At 39.9% G+C, this 21,854-nt stretch overlaps 1 protein-coding gene across 1 annotated transcript in view; it reads right to left on the bottom strand.

Annotated features, from left to right (window-relative positions):
- The window catches only part of LOC136845718 (transient-receptor-potential-like protein), a 39,121-nt gene that overhangs the window by 10,122 nt on the left and 7,145 nt on the right, over positions 1-21,854 (bottom strand). The window contains 6 exon segments of the mRNA XM_067115920.1: positions 11-182; positions 1,115-1,316; positions 3,300-3,442; positions 3,951-4,191; positions 5,074-5,186; positions 6,969-7,083. Of these exon segments, the coding sequence (XP_066972021.1) occupies positions 11-182; positions 1,115-1,316; positions 3,300-3,442; positions 3,951-4,191; positions 5,074-5,186; positions 6,969-7,046 (949 nt within the window). The 5' untranslated portion in view covers positions 7,047-7,083.

The raw sequence follows: 21,854 nt of genomic DNA on the forward strand, positions 1-21,854 counted from the left end.
GTCTTACCCGTCTTCTGCTTGTAATCAATGGCCAGTTCAAGCCTCTTGAGCATCATGTGCTCACCATCTTCATAGGGAACAACTGACTCGGGATCGTGGTTGAGCATAACGGCCAACTCAGTCGAGGATCGAGCATGACTCAGCAACTCCTCGGCGAAGCCCATACACTGACGGCGGAGTTCCTACGGGATAGAGAGGAGGATGTTAGTCCTGCGTCTATGTCCGAATGTGTGTGTGTGCATGGATAAGTGCGCATGTATAAGCACTTATTCATGCGCATTACACTTACGAAGAAATTTCTGTTGGATAAGAGAAAGGCCAAATGGTCATGCGTGTGTATGTTCATGCACACATATGCACTCATATGTAGGTATTACACTATAAGGCAAGGAAATAAAAAAAACTGGGTGTAAAGCCTAGCCAGCTTCAGCTTTATTTCAAACCCATTTTCACAGTTCTGTGAAAATGGCTTAGAAATAAAACTGAAACCGGCCAGGATTTACACCCAGTTTTTTAATTTGTTTATCGTATAGTGTTACATATAAATCACGTGTCAGAATGATTATGATAATCATATGTAGGTATATATTCTTTTGCACCATATAACAGGGTTCAAGCGGGGTTTAATGGAAGTTGCAACAAAAAGTGTAAAATATTCCCTCAGTGATTGATCTTCCATTCATCCTCTTTCACATATGGAAGGGAAGCAATTATCTTTTTTTGTAAAAATACCTTGAAAATCACGAGTCACACGTAAGAAGTTTATAAGTTACGCTCGTTGTTTTCATTTCCTCACCATGAAGAACATTTAATATATATATAGTAAAGAGCTAAAAAATTTTTATTTTGTTTCTTCTCAGTCCGTCATGATTTTTTTCATGATTTTCTTAAAAGTGTAGACTCAGTTTTTATCTCTGTTTATTTTTAACAGAGTGTCTGTTTATTTTTAACAGAGTGTCATCTACCGTATCTCTGGGAGTTAACGTAAACTGAATTCGTTTTTCCCTTCCAACTGTTGTTATCGGTAAGGAAAATTAAAGAAGACTGGAATAGATTAGGGCATTGGGTTGAACCCATAATAATTAATAATAATAAAGAATAAATTCCCACTCACCAAGTATTCAGCGCGGAACTCATGCTCGGTGTTCCCGAGATTCTTCAGTTCCCAGGAGAGTTCAAAGGCGGTCAAGATGGGGTCAGTGGAGGAGAGGGCAATGAGGGAGGGAGAGGCCAGGGCGCGGTAGGCGTTGATGCGAGAGCGGGAATGGCGGAGGGAGTCCTCGGCGGAGGTCTTGATGCAGTCGGGACATCCGCACCTGCGGAGGAAAGGGGTTTTCGTTATTGTGGGGAGGATATCAAATTTCGGCAGGTGTGATTGTGGTGACTATAAATACGGCTGCTGTGATTGTGATGCTATATATAATTACGGCAGGTGTGACTGTGATGACTGTACAATTACGACAGGTGTGATTGTAATGACTATAATTAGAACAGGTGTGATTGTGATGACTATATATAATTATGGCAGGTGTAATGATTATATAATTACAGGAGATGTAATGACTATATAATTCCGGCGGGTGTGATTGTGATGACTATATAAGTCTGGCAGGTGTGATTGTGATGACTGCTATAATTATGGTAGGGGTGATTGTGATGAATATATAATTATGCCAGGTGTGATTGTGATGACTGTATAATTAGGTCAGGTGTGATCGTGATGACTACATAATTATGGCAGGTGTGATTGTGATGACTGTATAACTACAGCAGCTGTGACTGTGATGACTATAATTACGGCTGCTGTGATTTGATGACTATATGGTTACGACATGTGTGATTGTGATGACTATAATTACGACAGGTGTGATTGTGATAATTATATAATTACAGCAGCTGTGACTGTGATGACTATATATAATTACGGAGGTGTGATTGTGATGACTATATAATTACTACAAGTGTGACTGTGAGGACTGTATAATTATGGCAGGTGTGATTGTGATTACTGTATAAGTCTGGCAGTTGTGATTGTGATGACTGTATAATTAAAGTAGGTGTGACTATAATGACTATAATTATGGCAGGTGTGATTGTGATGGCTATATAATTACGACAGGTGAGATTGTGATAACTGTGTAATTACGATAAGTGTGATTGTGATGAATGTATAATTACGGCAGATGTGTTGACTATATAGTTACAGCAGGTGTGATTGTGATGACTATGTAATTCCGGCAGGTGTGATTGTGATGACTATATAATTACGATATTTGTGATTGTGATACTATATAATTTTGGCAGGTGTGATTGTGATGACTATATAATTCTTGCAAGTGTGTTTGCGATGACTACAGTATATAATTACGACAGGTATGATTATGATGGCTACATAATTACGATAGGCGTGGTGAATATATAATTACAAAAGGTGTGATTGTGATGACTACATAATTCTTGCAAGTGTGATTGCGATGACTATAATTATGATAGGTGTGATTGTGATGACTATATAATTATGACGTGTGATTGTGATGGCTATACAATTACGACGTGTGATTGTGATGGCTATATAATTACGACAGGTATGATTGTGATGACTATATAACTCTTGCGAAGGTGATCGCGATGACTTTATAATTAGAGCAGGTGTGATTGTGATGACTGTATAATTCTGGCAGGTGTGATTGTGATGACTGTATAATTCCAGCAGGTGTGATTGTGATGACTGTATAATTCTTGCAGTTGTGATTGCGATGAATATATAATTACGACAGGTGTGATTGTAATGACTACATAATTGCGATAGGTGTGGTGACTATATAATTACAACAGGCGTGATTGTGATGACTATGTAGGCCTAATCCTTGCAAGTGTGATTGCGATGACTATAATTATTACAGGTGTGATTGTGATGACTATATAATTATGACAAGTGTGATTGTGATGACTATACAATTACGAAATGTATGATTGTGATGCTATATCATTACGACAGGTATGATTGTGATGACTATATAATTCTTGTGAGTGTGATTGCGATGACTGTATAATTACAGCAGGTGTGATTGTGATTACTATATAATTTTGGCAGGTGCGATTCCGGCACGTGTGTGTGTGATGACTGTATAATTCTGGCAGGTGTGGTTGTGACGACTATATATAAATATGGCAGTTGTAATTATGATGATGGTATCAAATGTTTGATGCACACACGTATATATATAGGCCTATATGTGTGTGTGTAAGCTAAACGCAAGGATCCCTGGGCAAGCGAACGTCTTCATTAACTTGCTGACCTGATGTCATGGGGCATGGGCAACATGGCCCCACGATCAAGAAGGATCTTCAGGATCTCGTAGTTGTCGCGGTGAGCCGCCAGGATGAGTGGGGTGATCTCTGGGGTGAAGGCTGAGGTGTTGCGATCAGCCTTTTCCCAGGACTGGAAGGAACAGAATGCTCGTTTGCGTCAAAATGCTTAATATTCTGACTAAGTTAGTAACATTTGTTTATTAAAAGTAATGCTTATTTTTGACAATAATCTAGGATGCTTTTTTGACGCCATAATTCATTAGAATAAACCAGATTATGTTTTTTTCACTTAGGAATTATCCTATAAACGAATATGTTATTTAGGACTGAAAAGGAAATGAATGCTCAGTTATATCAAATGTTCAAATATCTGACGAAAGATTATTATCTCTAAATAAATGTAAGCTGAAGCTCCTAAGCAAATAAGACTTACTGTCTTTTCGGTATGATTATGATCATGTAATGCCCCTAGCTCAAAAAAATAAATAAATAAATAAACCAAATTAAATTCAGAACACAAGAAACCAACAAGAGTTACTGAAGCGGTTTTGAGTAAGTGACAGTGTGCCACAATGAGGCCTGAAAGCTGAAAGAGTGAGGAGCATCAAAAAGATCTTGCGCAGAAGTTCTGTACTCACGTAAGGGTCTCCATCCTTATGGATGACCTCCTCGTGTTCGAGGAGGACCTCGACGGCCTCCACGAACTCGGAGTCAATGGCGTGGAGGAGGGCGTCCCTGGTCTCAACTCCCATAACCACGAGCATCTCCACCATCTCGAGGTTTTCATTGGATATAGCCATGTGGAGGGCGCCTCGCCCAAGGGGATCTACACAGTTCATGTTCATGTAATCGGGATGCCTATGAGCTTTCTGCAGCATCCTGAAGGAGAGAGAGACGGAGAAGATTTTTACTGAAGAGTTCCCCGAAGGAGGGAAACAAGTGCCGAACTACTGAATGGCTCCTGAAGGAGTGAAAGTAGAAGAGCCACCTACGAGCATACCGATTGGAAGGTACAAGAAAAGTTACTCAAAAGTACCTTGTAGGAGGAAGAGAGAGAGAAGGGAAATTTACTTTAAGGTGTCATGAAGAGGAGAGAGAAAATGAGGAGTTGCTCGAGAGAGAGAGAGAGAGAGACGATGAAGAGGAAGTAGAGGGATAGTAAATTTATTTCAAGCCATTATAAAGGGGAGAGGAAAACATGTATAGTAACTGGAAAGTATCACAGAGAGAGAGAGAGAGAGAGAGAACTGCTCATTAAATGCTAAACATCCCCCGTAGGGGGGGTTGTTACCGTCAGTGCACCTCATGCGGTGCCTGTAGGATTAACTTAAGGTTCTTAGCAGCGTGCCTTCGGTCCACAGCTGCAACCCCACTTTCGTTCCTTTTATTGTAACCTACTTTCATATTCTCTTTCTTCCATCGTACTTCCCACCCTCTCCTAACAATTTATTCATAGTGCAACTGCGAGGTTTTCCTCCTGTTACACCCTTCAAACCTTTTACTGTCAATTTCCGTTTCAGGACTGAATGACCTCATAGGTCCCAGCGCTTGGCCGTTGGCCTAAATTCTATATTCAATTCTATACTAAACATCACAAATTAACAAACTGCAATATCTTCTACTTCAACCATGATGGAAGACGAAATGTCATTACCTTTGGTTGACAAGACTTGCCGTATTATAACATCTAACACTTAGCCCCCGAAAGAATACAAATCCACCTCTGAAAATTAGAGGAGAGAAAAGAGGAACATCACTCACTTCCTGGTGGTGTTGCAGTCGCCTCGCTCCACCGCTAGGAGAAATTTCTTCTCCTCCAGAGTAAGAGGCTTGGGTAAGTTGGGCATCTGAGTGATCCCTGACTGTCCTTTACCCTGAGGGCCAGAAGTAAAATTTGGCGTTAGGGAAAATAATAACAATAATAATTTTATAAATATCAGCTCTGGATATTGAGTTTAAAATATCTAATCCATGGGCAGGGAACATTGAGTTTATATATCTAATACATGAACCAAGAACACTGAGTTTAATACATCTAAAAATATCTAATCCATGATCCAAAAACATTGAGTTAATATATGTAATCCATGAACCAAGAACAATGAGTTTAATATATCTTATCCATGAACCAAGAACACTGAGATTAATAGATCTAATTAATGAACCAAGAACACTGAGTTTAATGGATCTAATCCATGAACCAAGAACACTGAGTTTAATAGATCTAATCCATGAACCAAGGACAATGAGTTTGATAGATTTAATCCATGAACCAAGAATAATGAGTTTAATAGATCTAATCCATGAACCAAGAACACTTGAGTTTAATAGATCTAATCCATGAACCAAGAACACTGAGTTTAATAGATCTAATCCATGAACCAAGAACACTGAGATTAATAGATCTGATCCATGAATCAAGGACAGTGAGTTTGATAGATCTAATCCATGAACCAAGAATAATGAGTTTAATAGATCTAATCCATGAACCAAGAACACTGAGTTTAATAGATCTAATCCATGAACCAAGAACACTGAGTTTAATAGGTCTAATCCAAGAACCAAGAACACCGAGTTTAATAGACCTAATCCATGAACCAAGAACACTGAGTTTAATAGACCTAATCCATGAACCAAGAACATTGAGTTTAATAGATCTAATCCAAGAGCCAAGGACACTGAGTTTAATAGATCTAATCCATGAACCAAGAACACTGGGTTTAATAGATCTAATCCGAGAACCAAGGACAACGAGTTTAATAGATCTAATCCATGAACCAAAAACACTGAGTTTAAGAGATCTAATCCATGAACCAAGAACACTGAGTTTAATAGATCTAATCCATGAATTAAGAACACTGAGTTTAATAGATCTAATCCATGAACCAAGAACACTGAGTTTAATAGATCTAATCCAAGAACCAAAAACACTGAGTTTAATAGGTCTAATCCAAGAACCAAAAACACTGAGTTTAATAGGTCTAATCCAAGAACCAAGAACACCGAGTTTAATAGACCTAATCCATGAACCAAGAACACTGAGTTTAATAGACCTAATCCATGAACCAAGAACATTGAGTTTAATAGATCTAATCCAAGAGCCAAGGACACTGAGTTTAATAGATCTAATCCATGAACCAAGAACACGAGTTTATAGATCTAATCCACGATCCAAGAACACTGAGTTTAATAGATCTAATCCATGAAACAAGAATAATGAGTTTAATAGATCTACTCCATGAACCAAGAACACTGAGTTTAATAGATCTAATCCACGAACCAAGAACACTGAGTTTAATAGATATAATCCAAGAACCAAGGACAACGAGTTTAATAGATCTAATCCATGAACCAAAAACACTGAGTTCAAGAGATCTAATCCATGAACCAAGAACACTGAGTTTAATAGATCTAATCCATGAAGTAAGAACACTGAGTTTAATGGATCTAATCCATGAACCAAGAACACTGAGTTTAATAGATCTAATCCATGAACCAAGAACACTGAGTTTAATAGATCTAATCCATGAACCAAAAACACTGAGTTTAATAGATCTAATCCATGAACCAAGAACACTGAGTTTAATAGATCTAATCCACGAACCAAACACTGAGTTTAGAATATCTAATCCACGAACAGAGAACATTTCTCTCACCTCCTCCATGTTGACATCATATTTCTCATCTATAGTGACTCCTTTCTTCTTCTCCTCCTTTTCTTCAGGTTTACCCATGGTGCCGAGTAGTGCAGTGCCAGATAAGTCGCCGGTTCTGGGGAAAAGAGGAAAATCTGTAAAAGATGTCTTTTTTATGTCCTTTTTTTGATTAATAATGTTGGATATAAGGGCATTTTCATTCTAAATAGGCTTATTTGTTATTTTTTTTATGTTGAGCCAGGTAATAGACAAGGAAGAGAATTAATTCTTTTTTTGTTTTTTTGCATTTTAATGGTGAGTTCAGATGGAAATAAGAGAAAATGGCCTTTCCTACCTTTTACGATAAGTCAGGTTAAATTTAAAAAAAGACTTCATTCCTCTTATTTTGATGAATTATGAAATAAAAGGTTTTTACCCCCTCCTCTTATGAATCTAATGGCTCGTGTTAAAATGGTTAACTAATAGATTTTTATCCTTCGTTTGATGAATCTTGTTGAAATGAAAATACAGGGTTTCTTCCCTCTTTGTCCGAAATCAATTGAAAACTAAAACAGTTCTTCTCTTTATAATGAATCTGGTAGATGCTGAGGAAAATATTAGTTTCCTCTCCTTTGTAAGGTGATTCAGGTTAAAAATTACAAAATTGGTTTATCGTATTTTGATGAAAAATTCCTTTTTTGTGTGGAACTGCGTTAAAACGAGAAATAGTTGTTTTACTTATTAATTATTCATGACGAAACATTCAAAGTCTTAAAAAACTTTTCCTCAAAATCAGAAAAAATTAAAATCAGAAAAACTGTGTGTGATAAGGTATCCGTAACAGGAAAATAATGAGTTTTTTCCTCCTTTTCCATGATGAATCAGGTTCAGAATGAGAAAGGAAGCGTTTTCGTCATGCGTAATTTAAAATGTAAAAGGAGCCTTGCTGAAATTACTAAAATTTACAGACTTGTGACTCTAACTGGCGAACTTTTCCCTTACATTCTCCTGTTTTCTATTTTAATATCTCTGTGTTTGGCGTGACGCAAGTGTCAAATGCAAGAGCAATAGTTTGGAATAGGATGCAATACTGACTAAGTGTCGTAAAAGGAAACCTTTTAAACCAGAAAAGTAGTCTGAAGTGTTTGTAAGAGAGGATTGAGAAGAAACGTTCATAAAAGCAAGGTTGTGAAGGCATATGTGCACCAGGAAGATGGAACAACGAATGTTGATATGAATGGTGGAAGACAGAAGTGGACAATTCGTATTTGTGAGTGGATTTACGGTGAGAGAAGAGGTAAGTCAAAGAATAAGATCCAGAAAGAAATGAACAGGTGAAATAAAAGAGGCATTGGAAAGAAAGGGCTTGATTATCCAGAAAGTGGGAGAGCGCATGCGAGATAGACGCAAATGACGCAGTGTGTATGCGGGAGTCTGACGCACTGTTAATAAGCCTTCTCTCCAGGTGCTTGTATGAAGTGCCAAAGTTGTGGAAGTTTTGAGTGCATGGGGTTCATCCATGATTCAGCAATTTATGTATTGACGGATCTGTGACTTGTGTTTTTTTATTTTAGGCACTCCCTGTTAGGGAAAACGGCTATCTATCTATATGTCTGTCTATCTGTTTATCTATCTGTCTATCTATCTACCTATCTATCTATTTATATATATATATATATATATATATATATATAGATAGATAGATAGATAGATAGATATTGTGTGTTTGTGTATGAACATAATGCTCTCTTTTCTGCCTAACAAGAATAACTCACTTTAAGAACTTCTCGACAGGTCTACTGTCAGCAGTTACATCAGAAAGAAAACCAGAGTCCAAACCTTGAAAGAAACGAAAAACCAGAAATAAAAAAAAAACGCTTAAAGAAGCATAAAATAGTTACAGAACCCAGGAGAAACCGCAAAAGAACGAAGAAGACTGGAATTATTATCTGGCTTCATGTAGTTTTATAGAGACAAGAATTCTACAAGGATTCTTTAGCCTTTTGGTCCACAAGAATTCCTTGGCCTTTGGGGGCTTCTCAACATCAAGGTAATTACTGCGTTATGGAATTATTCTGTTCCTTCGTTTTCCTATTTTATTACTGTTTTCACATGGATATTAACATAGAATTTATGTTTGTGTTCGTTGTATATATATATATATATATATATATATATATATATATATATATATATATATATATATATATATATATATACATGATATTTTATCTTCATGATTGAGAAGAATACAACTAATATATATATATATATATATATATTATATATATATATATATATATAATATATATATATATAATATATATATAATATATATATATGTATATATATATATATATATATATATATATATATATATATATATATATATATGAATATATATATATATATATATATATATATATATATATTATGTATATATATATATATATTTATGTACTCTTTTATGTGGTTATTCTATTCTGTGGAACAGCTTTGCAAGTTATGTTATGTTTTTGCACATAAATATATTGAAGACCGCGGTATTCTACGAGACTGTAAAGAAAGAGAATTGAAGAGAACATCACTAAAGAATTGATTCGGCCGGTGGTGATCTGTTGAACAGAGAGAGCCCTAAACGAATAAGTCATTCTGCCTAGTGACTTTGATCTTTAGTGCTAAGAATCGTATCTAATTACAATCGATTCTTCATCTGTTTCCTATGACAAATAATCGATTCCCTACAGAAACGAATACTTCAACGAGGACCTAGACGAATAATAATACGTAAATTTGCATTTGCATTGAATTTTCTGCGAAATTCACTAGGCATTCAACTGGCTTCTTTTGCATTCAGGGCAGACCATCCATCCAAGCAGTGACAATACCCAATGTTCCTGGTTTCCATAGCGTCAGCTATTCGGCGTTTGTCTCGCATTCAGGGCAGACCATCCATCCAAGCAGCGACCAGAACCAGTGTCCCTGGTCTCCATAGCATGAGCTGTTTGACGCTTCCTTTTGCATTCAGGGCAGACTATCCATCCAAGCAGTGACCAGACCTAGTGTTCCTGGTCTCCATAGCGTGAACCATTTGGTGTTTGTCTTGCATTCAGGGTAGACCATCCATCCAAGCAGTGACCAGACCTAGTGTTCCTGGTCTCCATAGCGTGAACCATTTGGTGTTTGTCTTGCATTTCAGGCATCCATCCATCAAGCAGTGACCAGACCCAATGTTCCTGGTCTCCATAGCCTGAGCTATTTGACGTTTGTTTTGCATTCAGGGCAGACCACCCATCCAAGCAGTGACCAGACCCAGTGTTCCTGGTCTCCATAGCCTGAGCTATTTAGCGTTTGTCTTGCATTCAGGGCAGACCACCCATCCAAGCAGTGACCAGACCCAGTGTTCCTGGTCTCCATAGCCTGAGCTATTTGGCGTTTCTTTGGCATTCAGGGCAGATCATCCATCCAAGCAGTGACCAGAACCAGTGTTCCTAGTCTCCATAGCCTGAGCTATTTGGCGTTTAATCTTGCATTCGAGATGAACCACCTATCAAGCTGATGACCAGACCCATTGTTTCCTGGTCTCCATGAGTGTCGAACTTTTTGGCGTTTGTCTTGCATTCAGGGCAGACCATCCATCCAAGCAGTGACCAGACCCAATGTTCCTGCTCTCCATAGCCTGAGCTATTTGGCGTTTGTCTTGCATTCAAGGCAGACCAACCATCCAAGCAGTGACCAGACCCATTGTTCCTGGTCTCCATAGCGTGAACTTTTTGGCGTTTGTCTTGCATTCAGGTGACCACCCATCAAGCAGTGACCAGACCCATTGTTCCTGGTCTCCATAGTGTGAAATATTTTGGCGTTTGTCTTGCATTCAGGCAGACCACCATCAAGCAGTGACCAGACCCATTGTTCCTGGTCTCCATAGTGTGAACATTTTGGCGTTTGTCTTGCATTCAGAGCAGACCACCCCATCAAGCAGTGACTAGACCCATTGTTCCTGGTCTCCAGTGTGAACTTTTTGGCGTGTCTTGCATTCAGGGCAGACCATCCATCAAATGGTGGACCAGACCCAATGTTCCTGGTCTCCATGGCGTGAACTTTGGAGTTTGTCTTGCATTCAGGTCAGACCACCCATCAAGAAGCAGTGACCAGACCCATTGTTCCTGGTCTCATAGTGTGAACTTTTTTGGCGTTTCTTTTGCATTCAGGGCAGACCACCCATCCAAGCAGTGTTCCTGGTCTCCATAGCCTGAGCTATTTGGCGTTTGTCTTGCATACTGGGCAGACCACCCATCCAAGCAGTGTTCCTGGTCTCCATAGCCTGAGCTATTTGGCGTTTGTCTTGCATACTGGGCGAACCACCCACATCCAAGTAGGACCAGAACCAGTGTCTCTGGTCTCCATAGCCTGAGCTATTTCCGTTTGTCTTGCATTCAGGGCAGACTACCGCCCAAGCAGTGACCAGACCCAGTGTTCCTGGTCTCCATAGCGTGAACTTTTTTGGCGTTTGTCTTGCATTCAGGGCAGACCACCCATCCAAGCAGTGACCAGACCCAATGTTTCTGGTTTCCATAGCGTGAACTTTTTGGCGTTTGTCTTGCATTCAGGGCAGACCACCTATCCAAGCAGTTACCAGACCCAGTGTTCCTGGTCTCCATAGCGAATTTTTTGGCGTTTGTCTTGCATTCGGGCAGACCACCCATCAAGCAGTGACCAGACCCAATGTTCCTGGTCTCCATAGCGTGAACTTTTTGGCGTTTGTCTTGCATTCAGGCACTTCCATCCAAGCAATGACCAGAACCAGTGTCCCTGGTCTCCAGCATGAGCTGTTTGACGCTTCCTTTTGCATTCAGGGCAGACTATCCACCCAAGCAGTGACCAGACCTAGTGTTCCTGGTCTCCATAGCGTGAACCATTTGGTGTTTGTCTTGCATTCAGGGTAGACCATCCATCCAAGCAGTGACCAGACCTAGTGTTCCTGGTCTCCATAGCGTGAACCATTTGGTGTTTGTCTTGCATTCAGGGCAGACCATCCATCCAAGCAGTGACCAGACCCAATGTTCCTGGTCTCCATAGCCTGAGCTATTTGACGTTTGTTTTGCATTCAGGGCAGACCACCCATCCAAGCAGTGACCAGACCCAGTGTTCCTGGTCTCCATAGCCTGAGCTATTTAGCGTTTGTCTTGCATTCAGGGCAGACCACCCATCCAAGCAGTGACCAGACCCAGTGTTCCTGGTCTCCATAGCCTGGAGCTGTTGGCGTTTCTTTGGCATTCAGGGCAGATCATCCATCCAAGCAGTGACCAGAGCCAGTGTTCCTAGTCTCCATAGCCTGAGCTATTTGGCGTTTGTCTTGCATTCAGGGCAGACCACCTATCCAAGCAGTGACCAGACCCATTGTTCCTGGTCTCCATAGTGTGAACTTTTTGGCGTTTGTCTTGCATTCAGGGCAGACCATCCATCCAAGCAGTGACCAGACCCAATGTTCCTGCTCTCCATAGCCTGAGCTATTTTGGCGTTTGTCTTGCATTCACAAGACCAACCGCCAACAGTGACCAGACCCCATTGTTCCTGGTCTCCATAGCGTGAACTTTTTGGCGTTTGTCTTGCATTCAGGGCAGACCACCCATCCAAGCAGTGACCAGACCCATTGTTCCTGGTCTCCATAGTGTGAACATTTTGGCGTTTGTCTTGCATTCAGGGCAGACCACCCATCCAAGCAGTGACCAGACCCATTGTTCCTGGTCTCCATAGTGTGAACATTTTGGCGTTTGTCTTGCATTCAGAGCAGACCACCCATCCAAGCAGTGACCAGACCCATTGTTCCTGGTCTCCATAGTGTGAACTTTTTGGCGTGTGTCTTGCATTCAGGGCAGACCATCCATCCAAGCAGTGAGACCAGACCCAATGTTCCTGGTCTCCATAGCGTGAACTTTTTGGAGTTTGTCTTGCATTCAGGTCAGACCACCCATCCAAGCAGTGACCAGACCCATTGTTCCTGGTCTCCATAGTGTGAACTTTTTGGCGTTTCTTTTGCATTCAGGGCAGACCACCCATCCAAGCAGTGTTCCTGGTCTCCATAGCCTGAGCTATTTGGCGTTTGTCTTGCATACTGGGCAGACCACCCATCCAAGCAGTGTTCCTGGTCTCCATAGCCTGAGCTATTTGGCGTTTGTCTTGCATACTGGGCAGACCACCCATCCAAGCAGTGACCAGAACCAGTGTTCCTGGTCTCCATAGCCTGAGCTATTTGGCGTTTGTCTTGCATTCAGGGCAGACCACCAGACCATGTTCCAAACGTAGTTTTTTGACCAGACCACCCAATGTTTCTGGTTTCCATAGCGTGAACTTTTTGGCGTTTGTCTTGCATTCAGGGCAGACCACCTATCCAAGCAGTTACCAGACCCAGTGTTCCTGGTCTCCATAGCGTGAATTTTTTGGCGTTTGTCTTGCATTCCGGGCAGACCACCATCTAAGCAGTGACCAGACCCAATGTTCCTGGTCTCCATAGCGTGAACTTTTTGGCGTTTGTCTTGCATTCAGGGCAGACCATCCATCCAAGCAATGACCAGACCCAATGTTCCTGGTCTCCATAGCTTGAGCTATTTGGCGTTTCTTGTGCATTCAGGTCAGACCACCCATCCAAGCAATGACCAGAACCAAAGTTACTGGTCTCCATAGCCTGAGCTATGTGGCGTTTGTCTTGCATTCCGGGCAGACCACCATCTAAGCAGTGACCAGACCCAATGTTCCTGGTCTCCATAGCGTGAACTGTTTGGCGTTTCTTTTGCTTTCAGGGCAGACCATCCAAGCAAGCAGTGACCAGAACCTGTGTTCCTGGTCTCCATAGCGTGAACTATTTGGCGTTTCTTTTGTATTCAGGGCAGACCATCCATCCAAGCAGTGACCAAACCCAGCATTCCTGGTCTCCATAGCCTGAGCTATTTGGCGCTTTCAGTCTTTCAAGGGTTAAGAATCGGCTCTCGTCTGAGTCCATTTATGTCTATTCAAGCTGACAAAACTCTAATCCCCTTACACACACTTAGTTGGCTTTACTAGCCTAATTATAACCCATTGTCGTTCCGACCAGACTCATGAGTAGCATGGTCACGGAAACGTATGGGCTTAAGTTATATGTCACGCATCAGTGGTCATCCAACCAAGTGATGACCAGACCCAATTCTCAACAAAAACGCATAATTCGCCGTAAATGCGTACAAACATACACACGCGTCGGCGTGTGCGCATACACAAAGATTTGTAGATGTATGGTATCTTCTGGAAAATGTTTATCATAAATGTACCAATTCTCCGGTTTATTTCTTGCCCAAGTTTATCTCTAACACCCGCTCAGGTTTATGTTAAGTTTTCACTTGTCTTGAAAGAATGAATGAATTTGCTAATTGTGGCGATGAAATTAAGGGACGCCTCCTTAAAGATGACAGAAGATTGCGGAAAATAAGTTGTGATGGCATCACTGTAAGGAAGGTAAAAGATTCACAGTCATTATAGAATGTTGTCCTTAAAGTCCCAATTCCCCCGGTCGTAATATTTCTCTATTTTCTTGGCATATTCGGGAATATGTAGGACCCCCTTTAAAGTGAATTCATAGACAAGGTTAACGATCCCTTGGCTATAACCTTGTTAGTATAGTCGTCCTTATTAGGATTCCTGATCTGGAAAACATGTCATTTTCCAAAGGAAATATAAAACTGACCCGAAAATATATATATTTTTTATTGCACTTTGCTTTAAGAATTCTCTCTGAGGTCAGACTATTAATCTTTAGATTCATATTTGTCTCCAGTAGCTCCTTTTGCAAGTTTTTTTTTATCTTTAGAGGGTGTCTGCTTCACATGGGCCAAGGAAATAATCATAGATAAAACCTTATATGCCGAAGCAAAAACTGCATGTAGTTTTCATTTCTCATAAAAAATTGCAGAAACTGAAAGGCTGCTACTTACTATCTCCCTCAACATATAAAGGAAGCCAAAATAGGTTAATGCTCATATCCAAGTATGAAAGTGTCGGCCAAGCTTATTGCAACCTGGAAAGCTATTATGGTAAAAAATCATAAAGTTTTATTCTTGATCACCCTGCACCTAATATTGTATAAGAAAAGATCTGTATTTAGTACATTGTAAAAATTAACTGAATTTTTATGGGCTTTATGTTAAGCTCCTTTAAGCAGCCCTTAACTAACTGAATCCTAAGCAGTGAATACTCACAGAATTGGCTTAAATAGGCAGAGTAATGAATCCACCCTGCCATCTAGTAACAAAAACCAACGAATCTCTTATTTCATGCGTAATGGCGTGTTACATAAGAGCAAGAAGCCTTTTGTCGGTTGGCATATCGGAATGACTAATTGGACTCCCATACACTGAGTTCTGTCTGGCCATGTGATAGAACCCTGCCGTCTTCAGGTGCCTAAGTACCTGGATGCAGAGTGACGCGAACTTGTTTTCTGGCATCTCTACCTAGTAGCCAAACCGTGCACCACGTAGCGAGCGTTATTCTTCATCTCAACAAAACCGAAGTCACGAACAAACGCGATTTTAGTACTGCAATGAAAACGGGACACTGTGCAAAGAAAACGTGCTCAAGTGACATCCTCATAACGTATCTCCCGCCGAAAGTGCAACGCCGAACTGCAAAATCCCCAAAGAAGTCCTTCGTCATGGAACGTTTCGACTTCAGCACGCGGAAGGTGAAAACCGACGTCATCAGTCGAGGAGGACTGGGGCTGTTGACCCAAATTCCTAATCCACTTTGGAAGGGACCTCATGCCTAAGCACGGCCGGTGTTGCTGTCGTAGGAGGTATACCCTCAAATGGAAGGGATTAAGAGCGCCAGGGCTGCCAACCGCAGTGTTTGGCTAATTGGATTCAGCATTACTATCGCCTCTCTTCCCTTCCTCAAGGGTTTCCCTCGTGTGCCTTCCTTGTTCTCTGTATTCCTTATCGTTGGCTAATTCGAGAGGGATTCTTTTCCCGCTGAGTGGGAATTCTAAGGAAGGAATTCTCCAGCTATTAAAGAGGAATTCCGTTTCACCTGAATGAGGATTCTGAAATATGGATTTCTACAGTTATGCGACTGGAATTTCTTTTCCCGTTGGATGGAAAATCTCAGGTAGGAATTTATTCAGCTATTTGAGAGGAATTCATTTCGAGACATTCTTTCCCTGCTGAATGAGAAATCTAACCACTCACACAATGCATATACTTACCAATATATATATATATATATATATATATATATATATATATATATATATATATATATATATATATGTATGTGTGTGTGTGTGTGTGTGTGTGTGTGTGTGTGTGTGTGCGTGTGTGAGACACGGAGAGAGAGAGAGAGAGATAATGAAATTTGATTAAGCTGTCGTGTTGGGTTTTCTTAACTGTTTACGCAATCTAGAGTGGGTCCCAGAATCATATACTATATATTTTGCTCATCATACCATCCAGTATTTTAGACCACAGAAACGACTGTTATTATTCATGCAAAGTTATCTATTTCTCCAAACAGTGAAAGACAGCATATGCTGGAAATAAACACGAAAGTACGCTCCCAATACACGATGAAAGATCAAAAAGACAATAATTGTATATAAAAACGTTTGAAAGTAATTTGATTACGAACTGAATCGGAGAATATGTATATATAGATAGATAGATAAATAGAGATAGATAGATAGGTAGATGTATTAACTGCCATGCATATACCTATTTTTGTTAAGTTTATCCTAATCTTTACTCTGATTTTTATTAGCTTTACTCTAATCTTCTCATTGCTTTGTTCTTTTATTTTTCGCATAAGAACAATATTTATTTCTATGGAGGCGGTGTAGATGCATTTTGAAGGATTGAAAATATAAGCGGAACGCGGTGCAGGAAAATTTCCAAAGCCTGACAACGGAGGGAGAAAAAGTCACCAAACCGCAGAATTCGAGGATTACCGATTTCTACCGAGTGGATGTGGGAAGAGGCGGCCTACTGAGCGTTACGAAGGCTTCTGCAATTTCTAATGTTTAATGTTATGTCCTTAAATACTGTCTTGGACACTGTCCTTGGACAAAAACCTTGCAAAAACAAATTAACAGCAACACTTGAGCCACTTTCATCCAGTTTGCTTAAGCAATTGTGAGGTTTCTCTCTCTCTCTCTCTCTCTCTCTCTCTCTCTCTCTCTCTCTCCAATAAAGCCATTAGGTGTTAGATTGCGGAGACTAAGCTGCATGTTCCCTTGATGACTGCTGCATAAAGTGGCCAGGTAATGAAGTCTCTCTCTCTCTCTCTCTCTCTCTCTCTCTCTCTCTCTCTCTCTCTCACACACACACACACACACACAAAATCGAATTGACTCATTTTTTAAAGATCCATTGGCTTGAAATTGTGAAGAATAGGCTCCGTACTTTCTTGATGACTTATAAAAACACATGAGGACAATAAGAACTCTCTCTCTCTCTCTCTCTCTCTCCTCTCTCTCTCTCTCTCTCTCTCTCTCTCTCTCTCTCTCTCTCTCTACACACACACACAAAAAATCAATTGACTCATTTTTAAAGATCCATTGGCTTGAAATTGTGAAGAATAGGCTCCCGTACTTTCTTGATGACTTATAAAAACACATGAGAACAATAAGAACTCTCTCTCTCTCTCTCTCTCTCTCTCTCTCCTGGTCCTTTGTTTTACCGCCAATTAGATGCAGCGGTGGAATGGCTTGGCTTGTACATCGCGTTCAATCTCTCGCTGATTCTCATTCCGGACGAAATATTATCGAGAGGCCCCAAGTTAAATTTACCTTACAGTTCTGTCCTGCATTGGTCCGGAATAGCGGAGGAAAATTAACAACAAGAGCTTAAGGGATATAATTAAGTTAAAGCTTTGTCCCTACGTAGTCCGGATTAACAGAGGCCAAGTTATATCTCACGTTGCTGAGAGCTGTTCTCGAGTGCACTGAAGGGGCTTTAAGATATTTAGATAGTTTTCTTTTCACGGGAATTCTACCAGAAGCCAGACTTTTTCCTCCTACTTTTCTTCGGTGCACAAAGATTAGTGCCGTCAAGGAAGAGAGTTATTTTGAAGGATGGCATTTAGAATCTGGGTACGTCAGTTACAAGGCAGCCATAAAAAGAAAAAGACGTAACGAAGCCGTAGACATATTTCTGAAATGAGTTCTTGGTTTACGCAAAGTATGCTAAGACTTATTTCACTGAGCATGTGAAGTGAAGTGCAATCGAGCGCATCCACTTTGAATGAGGAAGAAAACGGTTTTCTTTTCTAAGCTGTATGGGAATCAGTGCATTATATTTAATCAGTTTGTGTGGGATTACTCGTATTATCTTTGCGGCAGCTCAAGCCTTACAGTGGTCTTTTCTGGTTTAAATCAGTTGAGTTTTATTTCAACTTGCTCACCAGCTTACAGTTTTGTTCTCCTAGTCGTTAAGAGAAACTTAGAATCTGTGAACGACCTAGATTATTATAAAATCGAGAATCGTTGCAAAGCAATCTATAATGAAACAGAGAAGAGACTAAAATAATTATATATAACTTTCACAATCAATGGGCGGGGAACTGTCTTGCAAGAAAGAAAAGTTTCAGTTGATATAGTTCGTACGTCAAAGCTTGTCATATTTAGCTTTAAATGATCCCATTAATTTTTACTAACATTCTCATGAGAAATTAGGTTATATATAGGCTTTTGGTCTCTTTCTGATACCCAGATATATATTCTGAAGAAAGGTGGATAATTTCATGCCGGTATGAAAATGGTTTACAAAAAATCTGTTCAGTAAAATATCATTCCATTTGACTGTTTAATTATTATTATATATTTGCTGTCTACGAGTAACTGACGTAAAAGTTAACGATCACAAAACAAAGGGAGGAAAGATCAACACGATCATTCCAGGAAGTGCCAAAATAAATGAGAAATTTGAGTGAAAACCGGTTTCTAGGAACTGGGTTCTAAGAAATGTGATTGAAAACCGGCTTCTAGGAACGGGGCTCAAAAAATATGGGTGAAAACCGTTTCTAGGAACTAGGCTTTAAGAAATGTGAAAACCGGTTTTTAGGAACTGGGCTCTAAGAAATCTGAGTGAAAACCGTTTTTAGGAACTGGGCTCTAAGAAATGTGAAAACCCGATTCCTAGGAACTGGGCTTTAAGAAATCTGAAAACCGGTTTCTAGGAACTGGAGCTCTAAGAAATGAGAAAACTGGTTTTTAGGAACTGGGCTCTAAGAAATGTGAAAACCAGTCCGTAGGAAGTGGGCTCTTAAGAAATGTGAAACCCAGTTTCTAGGAACTGGGCTCTAAGAAATGTGAAAACTGGTTTCTAAGCACTGGGCTCTAAGAAATGTGAAAATCGGTTTCTAGGAACTAGATTCTAAGAAATGTGAAAACTGGTTTCTAGGAACTAGGCTCTAAAAATGTGAAAAAACGATTTCACAGGAACTAGGCTCTAAGAAATGTGAAAATTGGTTTCTAGAACTGGAGCTCAAGAAATGTGAAAATCGGTTTCTAGGAACTGAGCTCTAAGAAATGAAAACTGGTTTCAGGAACTAGGCTCTAAAAATGTGGCTGGTTTCTAGGAACTGGGCTCTAGAATGAGAAACTGGTTTTTTTAGGAACTGGGCTCTAAGAAATGTGAAACCCAGTCCGTAGGAAGTGGGCTCTAAAATGTGAACCAGTTTCTAGGAACTGGGCTCTAAGAAAATGTGAAAACTGGTTTCTAAGCACTGGGCTCTAAGAAATGTGAAAATCGGTTTTCTAGGAACTAGATTCTAAGAAATGTGAAAACTGGTTTCTAGGAACTAGGCTCTAAAAATGTGAAAAACGATTTCTAGGAACTAGGCTCTAAGAAATGTGAAAATTGGTTTCTAGGAACTGGGCTCTAAGAAATGTGAAAATCGGTTTCTAGGAACTAGGCTCTAAGAAATGTGAAAACTGGTTTCTAGGAACTAGGCTCTAAAAAATGTGAAAATTGGTTTCTAGGAACTGGGCTCTAAGAAATGTGAAAATCGGTTTCTAGGAACTGGGCTCTAAGAAATGTGAAAATCGGTTTCTAGGAACTGGGCTCTAAGAAATGTGAAAATTGGTTTCTAGGAACTGGGCTCTAAGAAATGTGAAAATCGGTTTCTAGGAACTGGGCTCTAAGAAATGTGAAAATCGGTTTCTAGGAACTAGGCTCTAAAAATGTGAAAAACGATTTCTAGGAACTAGGCTCTAAGAAATGTGAAAACTGGTTTCTAGAACTAGGCTCTAAAAATGTGAAAAATTGGTTTCAGAACTGGGCTCTAAGAAATGTGAAAAATCGGTTTCTAGACTAAATGGGCTCTAAGAAATGTGAAAATCGGTTTCTAGGAACTGGGCTCTAAGAAATGTGAAAATTGGTTTCTAGGAACTGGGCTCTAAGAAATGTGAAAATCGGTTTCTAGGAACTGGGCTCTAAGAAATGTGAAAATCGGTTTCTAGGAACTGGGCTCTAAGAAATGTGAAGGTGGTTTCTAGGAACTGGGCTCAAGAAATGTGAAACTGGTTTCTAGAACTAGGCTCTAAAAAATGTGAAAACCGATTTCTAGGAACTAGGCTCTAAGAAATGTGAAAATTGGTTTCTAGGAACTGGGCTCTAAGAAATGTGAAAATTGGTTTCTAGGAACTAGGCTCTAAGAAATGTGAAAACTGGTTTCTAGGAACTAGGCTCTAAAAAATGTGAAAACCGATTTCTAGGAACTAGGCTCTAAGAAATGTGAAAATTGGTTTCTAGGAACTGGGCTCTAAGAAATGTGAAAATTGGTTTCTAGGAACTGGGCCCTTAGAAATGTGAAAATTGGTTTTAAGGAACTTGGGTCTAGGGAATGTGAAAACCGGTTTCTAGGAGTTGGGCTCTAAGAAATCTGAGTGAAAACCAGTTCTAGGAACTGTGCTCTAAGAAATTTAAGTGAAAACCGGTTCTAGGAACTGAGCTCTAAAAATTTGAGTGAAACTGGGTTCTAAGAACTGGGCTTTAAGAAATTTGAGTGAAAACCGGTTCTAGGAAATGGGCTTTGAAATATATGACTGAAAACCTATTTTGGAAACTGGGCTCTGAAAAATACGAGTGAAAACCAGTTTTTGGAACTGTGCTCTAAGAAATATGAGCGAAAACAGGGTTCTGGGAATTGGGCTCTTAAGAAATTTGAACGAAAACCCGGTTCTAAGAACTGGGCTTTAAGAAATTTGAGTGAAAATCGGTTCTAGGAAATGGGCTTTAAGAAATATGAGTGAAAACCGGTTTTGGGAACTGGGCTCTAAGAAATATCAATGAAAACCGGTTTTGGGAACGGCTATAAGACATATGAGTGAAAACTGGTTTTGGGAACCGGGCTCTAAGAAAGATGAGTGAAAACCAGTTTTGGAATTGGGCTCTAAGAAATATGAGTGAAAACTGTGTTCTAAGAACTGGGTTCTAAGAAATTTATGTGAAAACCGTGTTCTAAGAATTGGGCTTTAAGAAATTTATGTGAAGACCGGTTTTAGGAACTGGGCTTTAAGAAATATGAGTGGAAACCGGTTTTGGGAACTGGGCTCTAAGAAATATGAGTGAAAATTGGGTTCTAGGAACTGGGCTCCAAGAAATTTGAGTGAAAACCGGGTTCTAGGAACTGGGTACTAAGAAATTTGAGTGAAAACCGGGTTCTAGGAACTATGATATAAGAAATATGAGTGAAAATCGGGTTCTAGGAACTGGGCTCTAAGAAATTTGAGTGAAAACCGTGTTCTAAGAACTGGGCTTTAAGAAATTTGAGTGAAAATCGGTTCTAGGAAATGGGCTGTAAGAAATATAAGTGAAAACCGATTTTGGGAACTGGGCTCTTAAGAAATATGAGTGAAAACCGGGTTCTAGGAACTGGGCTCTA

This window comes from Macrobrachium rosenbergii, chromosome 2 (assembly GCF_040412425.1).
Source record: "Macrobrachium rosenbergii isolate ZJJX-2024 chromosome 2, ASM4041242v1, whole genome shotgun sequence".
NCBI lineage: Eukaryota > Metazoa > Arthropoda > Malacostraca > Decapoda > Palaemonidae > Macrobrachium > Macrobrachium rosenbergii.